The following is a 21494-nucleotide window of genomic DNA, read 5'->3' on the forward strand; positions in this document are numbered from 1 at the left end:
GAAGCTTCATGCTTCCAGCTGTCCCCCCCTGCAAATGGAGTAGGCCAGTTTGGACCTGTGGACTGTTTGAACACGCCAGGTAATTTTTGTTCCAACATGCCCCAACTAATGTAGTTTATGTGTTGGATCTGCTTTACTTCATCTTCATTCACTTCACAGCTTTCCTGCTGCAAAGTGTTTGGCAGTGACAGGCAACCTGCCGCATTTGGCTGCATAAAAAAACCATGGTCTGATAGAATCAAAGTTTGTAGCTACTGCAAATGGGCTCTCCTTTTCTGAAACTTTTATTATTTCTTTTAAGGACTCCCAGGCATGTAATTGTTAGTGGATGAAGCTTCAGTGCTTCATCCTTGGAGAGAGGTTTGGTCGAAATCAGCCTAATGGGTTCGAAAGCCCTGGGAGAGGGATAAACTAACATGGAAGGACTAAACAACTCTATAGAAATGGATCGTACCTAAAATTTCACTCCGCTTTTCAGGAGCGTTGTCAGACCTTGATTGCTTAAATGCCTCCCTGTGTCACAGTGGATGGTCCTGGGTTGCTCAGCAGGCAGGTCTGAAATGCATCTTGTGTGCATTAAAAAATGTTAAAAACAAATGAAAGATAACATGAAATGCCTCCTGGTATCCCTCGGAGTATTTGCTTGCACCTTTCAAATTATTTAATTATTTTCCTTGCTTTTCAGGGAGGAAAAAGGGGGCAGGTGGAGAAGGCATCCTGACTGCTCCCATATGTTGAGGGAAACATGTGGTTGCTATCACTGCTTGGTGACACCCCTCTGAATCTGCCTCCTGAAACTGAAAATACTTTTGTTTAAGGAATATTAGCCATAATCTGTGCATTTTAAAATTTATTATTATTATTTTAGTGCTTATGCCCCTTTTTTTCCCCTGCAGTAAAAGAAACAGCAGCTTAATGTGAAGGAAATCATACCTGATTTATTCATGCTTGTATAAACAGCATGTATTTCTTCACATACAGGTAAATGGAATTATAAAGACAAGACTTTGTGAATAAAATTTTGAGAAATGAGAGAATTCACTAGTAACTCATTTACCGTGACAGGAGATGAATAGAGGTAATTTAGCCTCATAAAAGTAAAATTGGCTCATGTCTTACACAGGAGTGGGAGGAAGAATATTGTTTAGCGGCTGGAAAGCAGAGCGGAGCCGCGAGTTGGCAGCTGGGCTGGGGGGGAGTTGCCTGCCTGGCTGCGTAACCTCGGGGGAGTCATTTTTTGAGCCTGGTGTAAACGCTACCCTCGGCAAGTGCGGATCTAACGTGGGCTGGGCTTTGTAAAGGGTTTTGTTTGGGACAGGACGCGGGTGTGGGGCTTGTGTAGTGCCGCGTTTGCACGAGAGCTTCGCTCTGGCCTCTGCTCCTGTGGCGGCTGCGTTTCCCCCGCCCGTGTGGTTCAGCCCCCAGATCTGTCCTGGGAAGTAAGAGAGCAGGAGAGCGGTTGAATGTAATCCTGAAGGAAAAGCAAATATTCCTTGGTTTTAAAGATACATAATAGTAAGATAAAAAGATTAGGGCCTGTGGGACTAGGCATTAGAGGACTCATGAATACAAGATCCTCTGAGGTACCTCCTTGGACAAATAAGCTGGACTGAAAGTAGCAGTGCAGTGTGCCTGGGAGCACTTTCTTCCCTGTTAAAAATACAAAGCAAAGAGGAGGCTGAGTAAAACTGTGCAAGAAAAAAATCCTCCTGTTACTAGTGGGAATCTTTGGCAAGGCCCTGAGGGCAAGGATGGGCAGGGAGGAGAGAGGAGGCTTAGGGATGGACTGGATGAACTGTGGCTCTGGGCTCTGGTCTGCTTTCAACAAGATCGAGAGGATCCTTTATAGAAATTCTGTAGGACTATGAAATTATTCAGTGGTTCTACAGTGCTGGGAATGTTTCCTTAAAAGTGAGAACAGATTAAAGATCAAAAACGTCCATCTTGTGCCTGACCTTACAGCTTTCCGCGTTGTTTCCCCTATTCTTAGGAAACAGAATGTCAGTGTGGAAGTAAGCCAGCTTTATTGCTTAGCACCCTTATAAGTCTTTGCTTTCTTTTACTTTCAAGCTGGGATATTACAACATTCATTATAATGACAAGATTTAATTATTTAGTATTATCAGTAATTAATACAGTGATCATCATGTTTATGATTTCATTTTTGTGGGGTTTCTGGTTCCCTAAATTACTTGAGATTGATGTGGCTTCTTCTGTGCTTTTAATGAATTTATCAGGTTCCAAATGATTAAATAATCTTGTTTGCGATAGTTTTTATGGGCTCTTCACTAAGCTCTAGGAACAACTTCGGCCTGGGACTTTGCAGGCTGGACTGTGATCTTCTGCTCAGCTTAAAAAGTAGTGTCCAATGTAGGTAACGGCACAAATGCTCTGAGGCTGGTCCGGCTAGGCAGGAAACAGCCACAGGGGTTTGGGAAATCTTCATCCGTTGTAACCTTTAAAAGGTCTGTGTGCATCTCTCTAGGAGATTTACTTGAAGCACGCCTGTGATACCTAACTGCAAAAGGGCAAATCCAATGAGGGATTCAGGCAGGCTGCGAAGTGTGTAAGGCTGAGCAGACAGCCAGAGAGCTCCAAAGAAACTGCTAAGTGACATCTATATTGGTGAGCAATCAACAGCGTGCGACCGCCAGTGCTGCAGTGGGGAAAACAATCTTATTAATGCATTCAGTTTTGTTTGTTTCTCTAGTTGATCTAACGGGCTGTAAAAACAAAATGTGTATGTAACGTGCCACATCGTAAGGAAAGCTATGCAAGAATAGTTCCAGCTTTCCCCAGCAACCGGCTCCTTTGGAGCAGGAGAGACGCCAGGGACTCGCTGCAGTGAGGGAGGTCGCTCCTGGAGGGGCGCCTGCCTAGGACACAGGGATATACCCGAGTAGCAGGTTTTCTTCCTGGTTGCAGTAAGATTTACCACCTTCTTTGCAACCCACTGATTACAGAAACTCTTACTTTCCACCACAAATTTCCCTATGCTCTCTTGTTTAAATTATTGGCCAATGACTTACGTCTATTTTATATTGCAAAAAAATTCACAAAGAGACTGTGTGTGCATAGCGTGGTCTACGTTTGTGGCATGATAGAGCATAAATAGTTGTTATTAATAATGCATCTCCAAATGTTCTCTTATTTGACAAGTGTACTTTTATTTCAATATATATTATTTATGGCATGCTTGTAAGGATTCTGCAGTGTAGTCTTCAAAATTAATGTAGTTTTACAAAACGAGAAGTCACTACTGTGTTTGGCTGCTAAATCTTTGTTGAGGAGTGGAAAGAGGCTGCAGGATTTTGTATGAAAACTGTGAAAGGTGGAGACTCTGCTTTATCTAGGTTGGCAGGCAGTGTCGTGAGAGGTAGAGCAAAGGAGCTGGAGCTGTGATATACACAGATGTTTGTGAATTTTGCTGAAGCCATTTGAGTTAGGACATGCCCACTTTAATTAAAGAAGCCAAACCTCAGCTGAATCTAAGTCACTGATCTGTTTTCACAAGGTACAACATAACTTTGAATGATAAGAAAATGGATAGTTTGCTCAGAGAGAATAAATCCAGACCTAGTGTTTATCTCCTACAGTAACAGCATTTGAAAAACAGATCACCCATAGGATATAAAGAAGATGGAGGACCTGTGCTTTCTTTTCATAGAGTGTTCCTTTGGATATATCTGCTTCATAAATCTCCATGTAAAATTCTATGAAATTGTTTTCTGTGGGTGAAAAATTGACTTCTCTAAAATGAATGGGAGCTTTTCTGTTGACTTAAATGGAGGTGGTTTTCTGTCTGTATAAATTATTTTAGAAAGAAAAATGGTTGTGGATGTGAGAAATTTTCCATAGTTAGCCCACCTTGATGATAGGCTTTGGTGCATTAAATCGTCTATGTTTATACCCACAAGTTGTGACCATGGGCAGCCAATTAACTCTCCAGTCAGAAAATGTTTGCACGCTTCAGTGTGAGACAGAGCATATCCTCCTCCCTTTTTCCCTTGGAACAGAAGGAAATGAGGAATTATATGTTAAGATCTATGGTAGAAATGCTACTGCAGAAATGGATAGCATAAGGACTGTTTATATCTGTAAATATGTCCTAGTATAAAGCACTAATAGAATCTGTATGTGCAGCCCCTTTTTTCTTTATTGAGAAATGTTCAGTTTTTGAAAGAAAGTGAGACACAGACAGAAGCACTTTACTGGACAAATGTATTCAATATCTGATCTAAGGAAAAATCAAAGAATACCAGTCAGAGAGAAGCATCAAACAAGAATGTCAAATTCAGAAACAGGATTGTTTTTCTGTAGAGCCTCAGTTTTCTGTAATAACTTAATGTCTTAGTGTCATCCTTCATCACTGGACAGAGCTTATTACAGCTGAAACGAGCTCAGCACCATCTGTACTGCAGTGTGATGGTGGTGATAGGAAAGGAACCTAAAAAAGGATCCACTCTCTTTAAGCAGAATAAAAGCCTTTGTATTTGAAAGGAGAAATGCTACGCTCAGTCATCACCTTTGAGTTCTTGGCAAAACAACATGGTGGAAGATAGAGTCTCCCTCTGATAACCCACAGTGCTAGTGGTAATCGGTGATGTGTATATGTATTTGAGAGGCTTTAAAAGACCAACAGAAATGCATGGTATCTTTGTCCTTAAAGCAGACCTTAGAAAGTTGACCTAAAGCGACAAATGGCCAAACCACCTTCGAGTCCCCTCGGTCCCTGGGCCTGCAAGCTTGCACTCATGAGGTGGGCCGCTGTCTGGGACACACGAGACAGATGGGGAACTTTCAGCTATTTGAATTGTGATGTTTTTATATGATCTATAGGGTTACAACCCCAACTCCTTTCACTCATGCCCTTATTCTCTTTGGAGCTGTCATTGCAGAAACGCTGCAGTTGTGGTCAAGAGCCCCTATAGAAATTGGGAGAGACACTCCTGCGTTGCTCTGAGCCTCGCTTGCCGAGGGCCCGGGGGGAAGCCTGGCGGGTAACTGCTCAATATGTAGGTCCTGCCTTCTCCTCGCCCCCTGGTTGGTGCCTGTGAGTCGGCAGAGAGGTGATCAATAAGATAATAAACTCCTTTTTCAGTCTCGGTCCCATTGGAGTAGGAAGGTGTATTTTAATTAGTTTTCTGTCTATCCATATTCTTACAATGACACTTACAGTATTAAGGTGTTTCATGAGGGAAGGAGGAAATAACAAGTTTCTTATTCTTTAGAGGCTTTCAGCCTTTTTTTTCCCTGGCATCTTTCTTTTAGGTTCTTACCCTCTTAGCCTGCTAATTACTTTCCTCCTTTCCTTCACATTCTCCTGCTGCCGTTCGCTGGGCTAGAGCTAAGCCACCAAAATTAGTTTGTGTTAACAGGGCCTGTGCTTGGCTGCCGAGAAATCGGGGCTGCTGCTCCTGTGAATCCGACTCTTGCACTTGTCTTCGCTGAGACTTGGCTCCCGAGGGGAGTCTGCAGCTGCAGAGAGAGGAGTGCTGTGGTCTCTGCTCTGATGGGCTTTTAGTTACGCTCAGCCCATATTTTCAGGGAGTCAGGAGAGCAGCTCTCTGCTAGCGAGCTTCGCTTTGCTTGGCCTTCCTCAAGTTCTGGCCTCGTCCTGCTTGTTTCTGGTTTGTACGGCCTGCACCGCAAGCCCCAGACACAGGCATCCCCCATGGTAGAGGTGGTTTTGCATGGGGAAAGGCAGGTCCGAAGCTACTGCTTGGCAGTTTGCTGCTTAGGGTTAAACTGTGGAGCTCCTGGCTGTTCTCAGGAGACAGAAGAAGGGAACCTATGTTAGAAAAAATTATTGTGTTCCTAGGCAAAAGTAGGTTTTTACTGTTAGTACATTAATTCCTATAATTAGCTTTGTGATGAGTTTTTCATGCAATAGCAGGGAATGGAGGCTTTCTGTTCACACTGCAAGGTGCAGAAGACTTGGCCATGGGGCACGCAGCCTGAAAGCCAATGGGAGAGGTTCCGGAGCGGTCAAACATTTTGAAAACGGAACTGAAAAGCTAAAGTTCTTGAGTCTGCGAGGCTATAGGGGACAGGCTGCAGACAGAGGCTTTGGGGGCCGGGCTGGGAGCGTCACTGGGGCGCGTTCTCAGCCCAGACACAGGCCTGCCCCATGCTGGTGACGTGTGGTGGGCAGGAGGGGCTGCTGGGCACCTGGTGACACGGGCAGTGATGCAGGTGGGGGCCATTTAGCCTCCTGCATGGGCAAAGCACCTGAGCATCGTGCCCTGGCTACTGAATTGCCAGAGAAGGGAGCTGGGCTGGTTGCTGGGGTCTCTTCTCCTCTCCTGCGACAGTGCTGAGCACTGGTGTTCTGTGGGCACGTTCTGCAGTGCACTGGGGCACGTTTCTCCTGCGCTCCCGTGTTCTTCCCTCCTCCCCCAGATGGTCTGTGGGGGCCGTGGGATTAATTTGCAGCTCCTGCCCGTGTTAGCGCTGGGCGACGTCTCTACGGAGCGCTGAGACAAATCCCCTAACTCTTGTGCAGTTCTGCATTAGAAGGTGTTATATAAACTGTGATGTCTGGAATGGCGCGTGAAAAGATACGTATTTTTATAGTAAGTTCTGCTTCCGTTTACTTATATAGCATGGAGTTGTTGCTCAGTATTTAAAGCAATATAATCAAAGTTTGTTAACAGTGATAATAACTAGTCTTTTTTTAATGCAATTTTTTAAGGAAAGGCATTCGAAACACATCAGCACCCATACAAGATGAAGTGGGAAGCGCATGAAAAACCATAAGCAAACAGAACAGAAAGTAGCTGTGGCTGAACATTCTTGAAAGCTGTAGCCAAAAGATACTCTTTTTAATATTATTTTTAATAAGCTTTTAAGTACAGCTTTTGGTATAGTTTTGTTCATCCATTACTTTGCCCCCACTTCATGCAGTTTTTTGCACTGTACTCTTGAAAAAACAAGGTATTGTAAATTGAGGGAAAGAGGCAAAGCTCAAAGCTATAGCTTGTCACAGTGCATAGCAACAATTTTTCACCTGGGGTTGAATATACAACAGGACATAGCAAATGTGAAGGCAGCAAGGATATGAATCTGTGAGGCTGGTATATGAAGGAGGTGAATTCTGAGTGGTTATTAAAGAGGGGGGGTGTTTAACTGGTAGAAGTTACTAGTAGGTGTCAGAGGACTAGAGATAAAAGATGGGTTATAGCACCGGAAATGATGTCCAAGAGGGAGGTTCAGAGCAACAGAAGAAGTTGAAAAGCTTTAACCAACCATGTAGTTTATGCCCTTGCTTGAAGGTCAGTGCTGGGTGGCTAAGCCAGGGCCCAGCTGCCCACGGCACCTCAAGCCTGGCCTTTTCCAGGCTGGGAGGCTGCACTGTAGGATCAGTATTGCAGCATCAGAATCCTCTAACTATCCATAATTATGAAATAACTCCGGGCTCCTCTGTCGTGCATTTCCTATGATAACCTATGGTAAGTCTTCTTTGGGGCTGCTCTGATGGATGGTGTGGAAGCAACGCACAATGTTTGTGTGTGTGGGGGGGCAGCAATCAGGGTTAAGGGAGGTCTTCATCTGCACTCTCTGAACTGTGGAAGGCAAATAGGCAGCTGCAAATCGGCCACCAAGTGGGTGCAGAGCGTTTGAAAAGCAAATGAAACTTTCACAGAAGAACTTCCAAAAGGAAAGCTGGTGAGAGTGGCTTCAGTCACAGGATGCGAGCTGGTGCAGATAGCCAAGCTGTTACTTGAGAAATGAGGGACCAACCCACAGCTTTTGAAGGACAATTGGACCATATTAATACCCTCTTATGTTAGAAAGCTGTGGGGCTTTTGCAATCCACAAATTATGGAACTAAAAAAAAGACCAGAAGGCAGCAAATGTCTGCATTTGATGTGGTGTGATTTTTTTTCTTTTCTCCAGTCTTCAGATAAGCATTCTAAGTTTGGCAGACTGCTTTTTTTGCTCCATACTGTAGTATTTGAGATCAATGGCCTAGTCCCAAAATTAGATTAAGGCTGAAGGGCTTAAGACTTAGGATCTGCAGGCCTGTTCCCGTAGCAGATGGTGCCACATGACTGCTGAGTTACTCCTGTAGCAGAGCAAGGCCATAGCAGTACAGACAGCGGGGCAGGTGCTTGGCTTTTCTCCACCTCGTCATTCCCAAGTCACTGCTGGTTCCTTCCCGCCCTGCAGCAACCCAAACCAAACATCCAATTACTGCTCAAGCAAGAGACCACATGTGCATATCACGGTCTGATTTCTGATCCAGACTCATAGCTGCAACTCCTGTGAATAACCTGTCTCACTAGTGTTTGCGTTAGGTCATGTTTAGTTTGTTTTGTAGCACTTGGTGCAGTCCTGACAAACGGATATTGGGAAGGGCGTGCAGTGCAGAGCTGCACACTGGCACAAATGCTCTAAAACTAGATGCCACATCTGGCTGATCACTGCTGTCAAATGTTCTGAGCAGGTTTAATGAGCAAATCCTTTGACAGGAATTAGGGCTTCTGAACCTATCCTGTAAAATCACAGCAGCTCGCTTTGCTTTTATCTCTGGATCTTGGTGATGCTTTCCACTAAACATAAACCAAACAAGCTCATCCATGAGAGGTGGCCGCTAAGTCACCGTCTAGAGCAGAGATTTTAATGACATATCCTTGTGTCACAAAATGCAGTCACAGTTCCTATGACAACTGTCCCTGTCTCCTCCGGAGCCTGGACTAATGGCAGTGCTTGGTGATGCGGGCTCTGTGACAGCCTTGTCGTGTCGGCCCCAGCGTTGGCTCCTAAGTGGCATTTAGCTGAAGCCCACGTGTCTTTTGAGGAACAGGGATTTGAGTGACTGACCTCTGTTTTGCTTACAGCTTGCCACCTCTTCCTTCCCCTTTTCCTGCTCTTTAATAGTAAGCTTACTTCTTACTAAAATATGCTCGGTTAGGGCTGACTCTATTAATAAAAAAATCGATCCCTGTGATAGTAATTCTATACACTGTGATAAACATGAACTGACTAGTAGAAAGAGTATCTTAACAAGTAAAGAGAGTACTAATCTGTACTTAACCAGTCTGCTCACCCAAATTGGTGAGAACAGTGACCAAGCAAATGGGATGATGTAGCAGATTATTGCAGTTAATTCTGCAGTATATATAGGAAGAAAAAAAAACCCAACAAATTGAAGAGATATATTAAAAGACTTTATTCACAATAGAGAAATTTTTACAAATATAAGTTCTTAAAAATTAATCTTGATCTATTATGTATTCCATAATTTCATAGTTTATATAAAGGTGAAAAGACTAAATGGACTATGTACAAATCAAAAACAATTTAAATGTATCATAGAAATGGATAGTGTATATGATGAAGTCACCATAGAAACAGTGAACTATTGGGCATTGCAAAAATCTGTGTACAATCAACACATGTAATACTTATTTCACAAACTATTAAACCAGTGGTGGTGTTTTCATGAAATAACATGGGTGGCATTTAAAATTATTCACCTCTTAGCAGCTAATGTATGTAGATTTAACGGCATTATTCTGCTGCAAGGACATGGCAGAAGAATGGGCAGTGTGTTTCTGCAGGGTTTCCTCCTTCCCCATCAGCAAAGCAATTTCTCTTGCTTTGCTGAATGAGCGGATGCAGAGAGTGGCCATCACGAGCCACCTCCACCCAGCTGGTGAAGGGGCAAGACAGGGTTTCCTTAGCACAACGACTGCTAAGCACTGACCGTTTCCAAAGCACTGTTCTAACTTTGGTGTTTCCGGGTTTTTTAAAAAAAGGAAAAAAAAAAAGGAAATCAATATATTCTCTGTTTATGAAAAGATTTGTTTTCTTACAGTCGGCAGATCTACACGCTGTACAATCTTCTTGTCTACTTACATTAGTTTACAAAAAGTACAGTATAGTGCAGTTTGTACATACAACCTGAATACCAATACCAGTCACATCAAATTTGTGCTCTTGGAAATCATAACTCCCAAACTAAAAATAAAGTACATACTGAATGTCTGTATTATGAGGAAAGAGGCATGACACTTAGATAGCTTAAGTACACAGACCTAATGCCTATAGGAGTTTTGTGTTTGCCGGCTTTTCGGAACAGGGAAAATAGGTATCCGATTTGTGTTGCTCCTCTTCAACTTACTAAGTGAGCACAAGATCACTAGACACCTCTCAGGGAAGCAGACTGTGGTCAAGAAAACCATATAAAAACTGGCTTGCAAAACACCTTTCTCAGACTATTTCTTTTCTGAGCTGCTGCAGTTACTTAACTGGTATGAGGTTTATAGCAGCATGTGCACAATCGTGGTAGGCAGCAGTAAATGACCCTCAAGACAAAATAAGATTAAAGTATAATAAGATACAATTCATTTTGTTAAAGAGGGAAGAGAATTTAGTTTTATTCCACAGTGATAATTTATCTGTAGTACCTGGGGAAAAAATGCTCTCTTATAAACAATTTCTGAAGAAACGCCAAGAGCTATGATAGTTCTCCAACTATGCAGCTTCTGGAATATTTAAACAAACAAGAGTTCTGCTTCTCAGGAGAGGAGAGCCCAAGCTTCATCCTCACTTGTCTCTGCCCACTCCAGGACACTGTGTAAAAATGCAGCTGGGCATCTCTGCCCTTAGCTTCTACCTATGGAACGCCAGTGCCGCAGACCTGTATTGCTGTGGAAAAACCTTGTCTTAGCTCTGTAAAATGCATTCTGTAACGACTAAACCAACCTGCTCCCGCAGCTGTGACTAGCTACACTGCACAGGTGAGATCTCGTTACCTTAAAGAACTTTAAAGAAGAGTTTTACATCACTTTAAAGAAGATTACTGTTCAGAACCACACTTGTTTTGCTGCAGCTCCTATGGCGCGGTCTCAGGATGGGAAGTCCAGTATATAATATATCCTCCTACTCAATGTACCAAAGTCATCATGTCACTAAAAGGAAATCTCTATGGATGTAAATATCATGTAAAACACTCCAAACTGCTCTTAAATAGAGAAAGAAGTTCATTGTGCCTGATTCTTACCCTTTGGTGATGCTGTTAAATGGAACATTTTTCAGCAAAGCTGTTACCTTTCTTAGTAAACTGGGCCTCTAATCTAAGGAATACTGTTTAACACACTGTGTTCCTGTCACTTAGAGAAGGCACAGTTAGTGCTGTCAAAGAATTTTAATTCTGTGCTGGAAGGAGAACCTCTGCAATGAATGATTACTTCTTTTTTAAGGAGGTGAGTTCTCTTCAAGGCATATATATTTTTTTTCATGTAAATATATTAAATTGGTTTGTGAAAATAAACAAAGAGGGCTCACATCAGCCTCAACTCATCTGACTGAGAAAGTCACCAAAATCCAAACAAAATTGTCTCTGGAATAATTCTCAGCTCAGTTTTGACAATAATGTCATTAGGTATTTTTTTTACTCTCCAACCTTATGAATGTTACTGGACTAAATTCATAAAGAAGAAAAGACTCCCTTGCTTACTGAGAAATGACTGTCTTATTTTACTCAATGCCAGCCTGACTAAACAGATGGGAATAACTCCACTTAAAAAAGGGAAGAAACAATTCAGTCCATAATGATATTCTACTCAACCCCTGAAAACTAAGGTCTGCTAGTGAACGCGCTAAATTCATAAAAACTGATCTAGAATAACTTCAATGTATCTTGCAATTTCTAACAACAGAGTTGTGTCTGCATGAGATGAAAATAGTCCTATGTAGACTTCACTGACCATGAAATGCATCAGATACTTTACCAAGTAATGAAAGACCCGCATAAGAGGCTGTCACAGTCACAATATTTGTCTGGGATGACACACAAACAAAACAAATTAACATAAAACAAACAAAAAGGAAAAACAAAAAACAACAAAGCTCTTTATACTTAATTCAATATGGCTTTTTGCAACATGGCAAAAATATTACAGCTTAAAGCAGACATCTCCTCACAGAGGAGGGAAGAATTTTGCAGTCAAATCAATAGCGTAACTGGAAACAAGTAGCACGCAGACCCTTCTGTTCTTTTTTTGGCCAAGATGTTGCTGCAGCCTAACAGAATCCGGAGAGATGTGATGTACTATTTCTTTTCTAAGAAGTGGTTCAGCTGGATAAGACACATGGAGATTTATCGTTGAGTCTGGGTCCACTCATAAATATTTACTGGTAAAGAAAACAGACTGCAAAACACTTGATTTAAAAACTTAACTCAGGAATTTTAAACCAAATCATGTGTCCAAGTCCTGGAAAGATACATAAGGAATGCAACGAAATATAACTTAATCTATTTCTGGGTTTCTTCTTTATTTCCATCATCTTTGTCAAGAATAGGGAAGGGATGAGCCTCTGTGTTGAAGACCCAGTGTTCAAATGGAAGAAGATCATCCTCAGAAAACAGCAAATAAAGATACCTGGTAAGAAAAAGCAGGTAGCATCAGGGAGATGAAACCAAAATAGTTTTCAGGTAAAAATAGACAACTGACTTCTGTAGATACATGTAGCAGTGGAAGCACACCTCTATGGACCAAACATGATACTTTAGTAGTTGTGGAATAAGAAGGGTCAACATAAAGCGCTGGGCCTGCAATTCACACTGGACTCAAGAGCAGTAGAGATCTATGAAAAGGGTACGAGAATGAAAGAGTATGAAAAAATGAGAATGAAAAATGAGCATGAAAAGTATGAGAACTCTGAAAAGCTCTTCTAGCCTCCGAGAGGACAAAGAAGCAAAGTTTAGGCTTTTAAATTTAAATGTCATCTGACTTTCTTGTCATCCTTTGTAATTCTTTTAACCTGTTGTTTTGATAGTATATAGCTGTAACAAGTTTTTTTTACAAGTTTTATTATTTATTTATTTATTTATTTATTTATTTATTTTTACCCTTGCATGTTCACATCTAACAAGTCATAGGAGTGAAAATATTGTCAAATCCTGTTTTGCTTCCATGAGCACGATCTCGCTTAGGATATTTAAAGAATAAAACTAGTATTAGCCCTGTCTAGGATAAAACATTACTGAGGATTGGGTCTATTTACTAAAAACAGAAAGAAAGGCAACATTTTCCTAATTTCACAATACAAAGGTAGTGGGTACTACAGCGCTGATATAGAAGTGTGGTGAGGAATGACAGTCAGCAAATTAAAGCGTATTTTTTCTTAATCTCCAGCCTTCTGCAGCCTTAGAGAGTGGCTTCAATCTGTACAGCTGCAAACCAGAAACCTTGCTATCTTCATGATACTTAAAAGCAAAATCTCAAAAGCCCTGAGGGCTTTGCTTGGTGTATTTCTGAAATGGCAATGTAAAAGATGTACTGGAAGCACGTTATTGCATACACACTCTAAAAAAATGCCACGTCGGTAGATGTATGTATTATTTCTTCTATCCCTTTTGTTTTAGTAAGATGCTTTCCATTGAAATGGCGTAATTATTTCTTTCTGTGCTTTCCAGATTACTGTTACATAGTAAAAAAAGTGAAGAGATTGAGACAAATTGCCCTCTGTTTCATTAAAAATAAGATACAATAATGGAGAATGAAGTCTTTTATTTTCTTCCTCTTATTTGACTCTGTGAGCTTGCCATGCAAGCTTGCCATCCTTTTTTTCCTATTAGTTTTAAAATAAAAATTATGCACTACAGGCCTGATAACAGTCCTCGGTCTACTAAATTTGTTTCCTCAGTGTTGGTGTATGTAATTGGACCTATCAAAGCTAGGATATGTAATTTCTCTATAAAGACTATCAAATACCTTTAACAGAAGTAAGAATAATTTGCAGAAGTCACAGAATTTGGTTTATTGATATAGAAAAAAAAAAAGGCAGTTGGGTTTCCTGTCCCTGCAGAAGACCTCTACTATTCAAATCCGCTTTTCAGATTTTGTTACCTGAATGTCAAGGATACTAATGATATGCACTAACCTGTAAATATGATATGCAGAAATTACTTTATATTAATGCAAGTCAACTTTCTTAACTTACTTGAGTGTCTCCGAAAGAAAGAAACTTTGCTGCACATCATCGTGGCTTTGGCGACTGCTGTAAACGTCTCTGATGCCGGAATAGCCACCATCTACTCGGCAATATTTTTCCAATGCCTGAAGAGGGATGAAAAGGAGAAAGAGAAAAATAAAAACGCAGCAAGATTAAGAAAATGAATGATCTGGCAGTTGTTTGTTTGTTTGGTTATAATTTAGAGCTACAAAAAATAATTCACAAACTTTTTGAGGAAGACCTGAAAATAGATTAAACTATAGATATGATTTTCTTTTCTATAACATATATGTTTATATATGTTTAATTTCACATTTAGGATGAGAAAAAAATATAAATTAATAAAATTAAATGAACACAAACTGGTTTTCAGAGAGGAACACACGCGGATATGATGTTTTAACTTCTGTAGTTTTCCTGTCAGTATGGTACCCTCTCTATCACAGGCTTATCCACACACCTCAGAGATCCTGTTACATGCATCTTCCTTGGTCATTTTTAGTGCTTAAAAATTACCTCGACAGAGTAAAAAGCCATGATAAGTCCAAAGAATCCTAATACCACATATCTTTGCCTTTAAAAGAGGCAGTGATATTGCGAAAAGTGACAGCATTTAGCTTTTCGATTAAGAAGTCTCCCACCTTTGCCAGAAGTAGTGTCTTGGTCTATTTAGGCCTTAAAAACTTTTCTCTCAAAAAGCAAGTGCCCAATTTGTGAAAATTCAACCTGTATGAAAGCTGGGCCTCAATTTGTAATTTTCTTCTGCAGAAGGTCCTATTTTTTGATACCTTTCTGAAAAAGCTTTGTCTGAACACACAAAAGGAAGCAGAAAGGTAGTCTCTGGGTAGATTTAATGCAATAGGTTTTAGTTGTGAGAATAAGGATGTTTTTCTTTAACTAATTCCCTAGTAATACAAAGGATTGGTTCCTATTTTACAGTAACAAAGAGCACACAGACAAGGACTCGGGTATGTGGATCTTCTCACAAATAATATTTCTCTTCTGCCCACAGAAGTCTTATTATGTATGGCCAGCTAATTTTGAAGGTGAAAATAGAAGGTGAAGGGCAAAAATAAGTAGAACATGTATCTGGTGATGGAATAGTAGAAGATATACACAGTTATACTATTTAGTGTATTTTGCTGTATTTTTATTTTTATATTAGATGGAAGTTTGCATTAGAAAAGTGGTATCTACATAGGAGTTTAACTTCTTTAAAGGAGATTGCTGCCCGATACCTGCTTTGAGTGTTAGTTCTCTTCTTGCCTCTTTTTGTTTAAAAAAATATTCATTCATCTTTAAATACTCCTAATTTCTCTTACTCTGTTTTACAAATAACTATCTATCTGATGTGATGCAGTGTAATAAAGGGATCGAGAGCATCGGAGATGATGATATTCAAAACACAACTCAGGATTCACAAACAAATCCAGGAAGTGATCTTTAGCCCTAAATAATTCCTCATAATGAAAATGACAGTAAGTGTTCTGGATTACTGTGTTTACTCAGGGCCTTGCTGCTCTGTAACATGCTGCTTGCTATGGAGACAGGTATTAGAACAACAGCTTTGAGGGAGAAATAACTGGAGCTGTATCAAAACCCTGACGGAGAGATGAGAGGCTCTATTCCCAGGAGACAACCAGTTCCTCCTCTTTTGAAGTTTTTAAAAATACCACCGAAGTGATTACATGTTGTATAGCCTTTATTTAGAGCAAAATGTTGTATTTCAAGCTACATATGGCAAAAAACTATGAAAAGGCAGGAGATGCATCTGAAACGAGCAAAGAGGCAGAACAAGATTTTTTTTTTTTTTGAGACAGAGACAGGGGAATAAAATAATGATTTCTGAGTTATCTTTCAGTTCCAGCTGCTTTTAAAAGCTGCTGAGGATCTGTTTCTTGTTGTGAGTATATATCCTATGCTTCCTATATTTTACTAGCGATGGACAGATATTCAGCTAGCGCATCAAGCTCTCTGTAGTTTTCACTGTCTATTGCCTATTTAAAGGGGATTTTTCTCCAGGAGACATCCTTTTAAAAATATAACAGGCCTACTTGTCTGTCCTTGTGTGTCTTCAGCTTCTCTAATTTTTCTGGACGCTTTTAATAAGGAAGTGACAAATATACTAAAGGTTAAACAAGTAATGTCCCCTGGCTGGTACTCCTTTCCTCTCATCTACTTCAACCTGCAGTGAATTCAAAGTGCTGAATCTGTGTCTAGATTTTCAATGTCAAAGCCAAGATTATATTTTTCCAAGGCACAGCTGAAGGAGAACTTGAAGGATAAGACTATTATTCAAGGAAACATCTGCATTCTAGTCAGGGTGAGATAAAATAAAAGCAAATTGCTTTGGGGTTTATGTGCTCTAACATGTAGTTAGAGCCTTCTTTAAGAGGATCACTGGAGTTCATTTTAGAGAAATAGACCAGGAGCACCTGAAAAACTGCTAAGTTTTAACCTATAGGTTAATTTGCACCATGTAAGCTACTCGGTGGCATCTTCCTGGTGAAAATGTGATGCATCCTGGGCCCTCGGAGCTCTCTTGCACTTCCTAAAGGAACATTCATATGTGGTGGTAGCACAGTATAAAGGCTGTTGGGTATCACCCTCCTTGAACTGCCAGCAATGCCCTTCTGCCTCCATGTTCCCGATCTCACGGGGCGGGGTGGTGGCTGGGAAGAAACACTAAACCACGATTTAAACGAGTGGTCTCCAGGGGGTGAGGGTGGCCGAGATGGGTTATGATGGCGATGGAAGGCATCAAACGGAGAGAAAGGTGCCTGATCGCAAGGGAGGAAACACAGCGCTAGGGCTTCAGAATACGTGCCACATGCAGAATGCAGCAAGGGAGGCTTTCGTGAGCTGAGCTGATAAAATCTTTCTGAGTCAGTAGCAGTGGATATTGATGTTGGCCATGACTGCATTTTCTGCAGCTACTGAAGTGCAGCACAATCTTGGAACTGAGCTGAAGCAGCAAAGAAGCTTCCAAAGGAAAAAAATAGAGGAAAGAGCACCTAAACCCCAACTTTTTCAGACAAAGGCAATCAGCCTGATTGTTTCCACTTTCTCGTTTCAGTCTCTGCTTCTTCATGAGACTGGTGTTGGTAATTAACACCCCATAGTTAGGGATCAGAGATTTCCCCAGCAACACTGGATGGGGTCATCTCTTCTCTGGTACAAGAATAAGGAGGAGGAGAGAGAGCAGAAATTATGAAGTGGTCTTGATAAGCTATTAACGGCACATGCTGGAACAAATAATATAGTATCATGTGGAACTATACAGAAGACGTAGGGGATGTCTTCTAAGAAGAGGAAAAAAAAAGAAGCATTTGAAGCCTACAACTGGCTCTGTAACATCTGTGAATTTGCAGAGCTTCTTTCTGCGAAACACTCAGCTGCAGATTAGGACAGCGGAAGACGGGAATGTGCAGAATGGGGCCAGCTGCATCTCCCACACATGGGCTCTAATCCTCTACATTAGAGCCAAACTAGAGTAAGTGCAAGAATGTTAAGCAAGCAACACGTGGAGAGTGCTAAGAAGATAAATGAGAGTACAAATGTGAATTAAGTACAAACAAACTGAACCAACAGAGTAAAGAATAAGTACGAGAAAAAAAAAAAATTTCAATTGCTCAAAACAATGTTATCAGCGTGGGCAGCAAGAATGAGGCAGGAAAACATCTCCTTGAGAAGAAACGCACTATAGCTGGTATTACCGAGGCCTGGTTGGATGACTTGCATAAGGAGAGATTTTACATTCCAGTTATAATCTATCTGCCTGGGAAGATTCCAGTAGCAAAACATGTCTCTATGGATGGTGTTAGCAAATAAGAAGCTAAGGGAATAGCACTGTAAATTGGATTTTTTAAAAATTGTTTTAGAATCATTAGCTCAGAACCACGTAGTTTCAGGGCAGACACAGCCAATACCCAAGGAAGGCAAAGCAGATGTCCCAAATAACTACACTGTACCTAGCTGAAGTGAGTACTGCTGACAATATTCAAACAGTGAATGTTGCTCAAGAAACTAAATAGCTGGCAGATGTCACTCAGCCAGAACTATGTAATCATAACCGTTTAGGTCCCTCCGGCTCTTTAGGTCCCTCAGGGCTCACTGACTGCATGACAGTCTCCTGAAAGTGGGGGATAAGGATCATTCAAAAAAAAAGAAAAAAAAAATACAAGCTCCTAGAAACAAGAGGTGTTGGTTAAACCAACAAACAGGATTAAGAAAAAAAATATCCTGGGAAACAACACAGTGAAAGGACGCTGTAAAGCAGCAGAGAATAAGACCACAAAATAAAGCCAGTTATGAATATACTGCACCGAGTTCTGATTTCATTTTTAAAATAGTTAAGGAGGAGAATTCCCCCATCCCCCCAATACTGTTATTCAGCTTCCTGTATCTTATACTAAGAGCTCAGACTGCTTAGAAATTCCAAAGGAAGAATGAAAGGTAAATAAAATGGCAATGTGAGGAGAAATGAGCCTGTGTGAAGGTTAGACATGTAATAAGAACCCATGGCAAGAGAATGAAACAAGGAAAATCCAAAGCCTCTTAGCTCTAACAATGACAGCAATTAACCCCTGAAAGAAGAGAACCAGTGGATTTTGCATGCCAGTGTTTTGCAGTTTACACTAGTTGCCCTCTTTCAACTCATGTTACACAAACACAAATTGTAAGATTCAATACAGCTAGTTGCAACTCACAGACTGGTGGGATACAGAAATTCAAAGCTAAATGGGATTGGTAGCGTTTATGGAAGTCAATCCAGCTGCCCTAAGCTTTTCAAAAGTGAGCTATTCTCAAAATGTTAGGTGCTACATAGTCACTTAGTCTTGGCCTTAGTCACATTAATTAAAATCGCTTTGTTGCAATTATTGTAGACAATATGCTTCATAAAACCTATTTCTGTCTGCAAGGCTTAAATTTGATGCATGTCTGAACCTTCCATTCACATGTGACAATAATCAGTATCTTGAACAGTACATCCAAATGCGGCCCTGACCTGAGAAGTGTTTAACAAAGAGAGTTCACACGGTGTTTTTCTAAAATACAACATGCACAAGCCTTGATTTGGTCAAAATGATCTTATTTCATCTATTTAATAAACAACTCTCTGGATATTTAAAGATATTTAAAATAATATCATTATTTTAAAACAAGTATTTCTGGTCCAACTGCTAGACAACAGCCAGATATTGCCCAGTAGCTCGCTTGCTTAGCAAGATACTAGAAATTAATAAGAAAACAATCCTACAAAACATTACCTCTACAGCTTCCCATCCCCACTGCCTGTACTTTGGGTCATGAGTGAGCCTCCACATGTACATGTAGGTCTCTATGACTTCTGGTCGGAGGATGTAGTATTTTTCATTCTGCCTTGTAGCAATGGCCTCAACACCACCATCAAATCGGAAGGCTTCTGGTCCCAGCTTCAGGCCTAGTCAATATGAGGGCAAAAATACAGGCATTAAAAATTAAGGTTCAAATTTGTAAACTTCCAAATCAAATATCCAAAGTACATGTAATTTCCGAAGGGTAATGCTCCATCTCCCGCTTTCATGTTTTGGAAATTGCAATGGGAAAGAGTGATTCTTCATGAATGCCTCAGACTGCAGTTCCGGTTTGAATAGCAATGCTAACACTTGCATTCTCAAACATTTTACATAACAAGCAACATATTAAATTTTGCTTAGAAGATGAGGATGTTTACTTTTCCATATCAAACTTGAAAATACATTCTAGGAGCTGAAATGCTGCCGGGGTTGTTTTTTGAGAAAATGAAAGACACCAAATAAATTTCTTGCACAGAGTTCCATTTTTTTGTACAATTCTCTTGTTTGAACATCGCACCAGCAGAACTGAGAATATATTTTTTTTTCTTTGTGGGCAAAACATGGCTAATAATGGTTATAGTGATGCATAAATGAACACAAACCCTCTCTTAGTTGTATTTGGCTATGCAGAAGTTGACAAAATGCAATGTTAATCTCTGCTACAGTGAGTAGATGTGATTCCCGTGCAGAGACAATACTAATTAGCACAGCATCATTCTTAAAGTTGCTCTTGAAGCAAACAGCTTTTTAAAAAATCAGGATGAAAAGTTTTCAGCATAATAAAATTTTCATTGACCATTATGCAAAAAAAAAAAACCTGATAGCTGCCTTTACAGTGCAGAGTTATGAACCTGATCTCCTTAATAGTTGTACTTACTTGTGCGGTCGTAGGATTCATGACAAGTCCTAGCAATTTCAGCACCAAGCTCAATGTGGCGGCCTGTCTTGTCGTTAGGTGCTCCATCTGCTCCTAGGGCAAACATGCCTCCAGCAAAGCAGGTCAGATGTCCCATCTTGTGCTCAAGCAGTCCACCCTTCCACTCAGCAATGTAGGTCAGCCCCCCGCTCGATTTCCGAATGAGGTGGGTTTCGATGGCCTGCAGAAACACATGGTTTCACACCAAAGGTACCGTTTGGTGGAACATGGAGGACAAAGATGAAAATCAGAGCAGGCTGAAACCCATCTTACAGGGGGGGCTGGCTTGTTTCTCTCAGTACTGGCTTGGCTTATGAAGCAAAATGGGTAATAGCAGCTAACGTAACCTCACAGAGAGTACAGGCAAACCAACAGAGATTCAGCAGAAATGATGATTAGTTTTGCTGCCACTCATGTGCACACATGGAGAAAATATTGACAAGTAAGTCCTAAAAAGAGAAAGTCCGTTAAAAAAATCTTTTATTACTTCCCCCTCCACTTTGAGCGATTTCAGGTAAGGTAGTGATGCTGCATTCAGCTTCTATAATTTCCATTTATTTTAATTCTTACATAAAAGATTTGGCTATTGATATAATTTACTGTCAGTTGTACATGAACATACTTCATATTCAAAAGATCTGACTTGGTGTATTGAACAACGTTAGACCTCTGAGTCTGTATGGCATTCCCCCCAAAATACAATGAGTTTTCCCCAGAAAAATACCTCCAAAATGATCAATGAAAAATACAGCCTCTTAAAGATTACTGGATAAAGGACTTAGTAAGACTATATGGATGTCTTAATCAGAAAGTTGAAGTGGTTGTAGCACGGTATGGTCACCGACAGAGCCCAGCAAAACAACCATACCTTAGCAGAGGAACAGTGTTAAAGCAATGAGGATGATGCAGAGGAGTACACGAACCAGGAACGCACACGGAAAGTGGCTGTTCCGCTGGGCAGGGTATTGGAGAGGAGATGAGCAGAGCTACTCTGCATCCAGTTACCCACTACTAGGGTACCCAAAACCATTAGTGAGTGTGCAAGGAAAAAGGAAAAATCACTACAGACAACAGGTAAGTCAAGATTAAAAGGAAAAAAAAGTGGTAGAAAGTATTGATTATAGTTATTTGTTCCCATTTAAAGGTCTGTAAAGGTTGTTTTAGAAGCATGAAAAATCCTCTGTAAACTAGAAGCATCAGCAGAAGAATCTACAAGTTTTACCCATTAGGTGGTTAGGATTAGAGCATCACCTTGAAAAATACACTTCCAT

General features: G+C 40.6%; 1 protein-coding gene across 1 annotated transcript in view; it reads right to left on the reverse strand.

Moving 5' to 3' along the window:
• Positions 1–11696: 11696 nt before the first annotated feature.
• MAN1A1 (mannosidase alpha class 1A member 1) overlaps positions 11697–21494 on the reverse strand; it is a 130021-nt gene continuing 120223 nt past the window's right edge. The window contains exons 9-12 of the mRNA XM_088522680.1: positions 20185–20404; positions 19239–19411; positions 13957–14072; positions 11697–12392 (exon numbers count right to left, since the gene is read on the reverse strand). Coding sequence (XP_088378806.1) covers positions 12266–12392; positions 13957–14072; positions 19239–19411; positions 20185–20404 — 636 coding nt within the window. The 3' untranslated portion in view covers positions 11697–12265. The remainder of the gene's footprint in view (positions 12393–13956; positions 14073–19238; positions 19412–20184; positions 20405–21494) is intronic.

This window comes from Tinamus guttatus, unplaced genomic scaffold, assembly GCF_059628265.1.
Source record: "Tinamus guttatus ecotype Peru unplaced genomic scaffold, ASM5962826v1 Tinamus_guttatus_pri_ptg000010l, whole genome shotgun sequence".
In the NCBI taxonomy this organism is placed as follows: Eukaryota; Metazoa; Chordata; class Aves; order Tinamiformes; family Tinamidae; genus Tinamus; species Tinamus guttatus.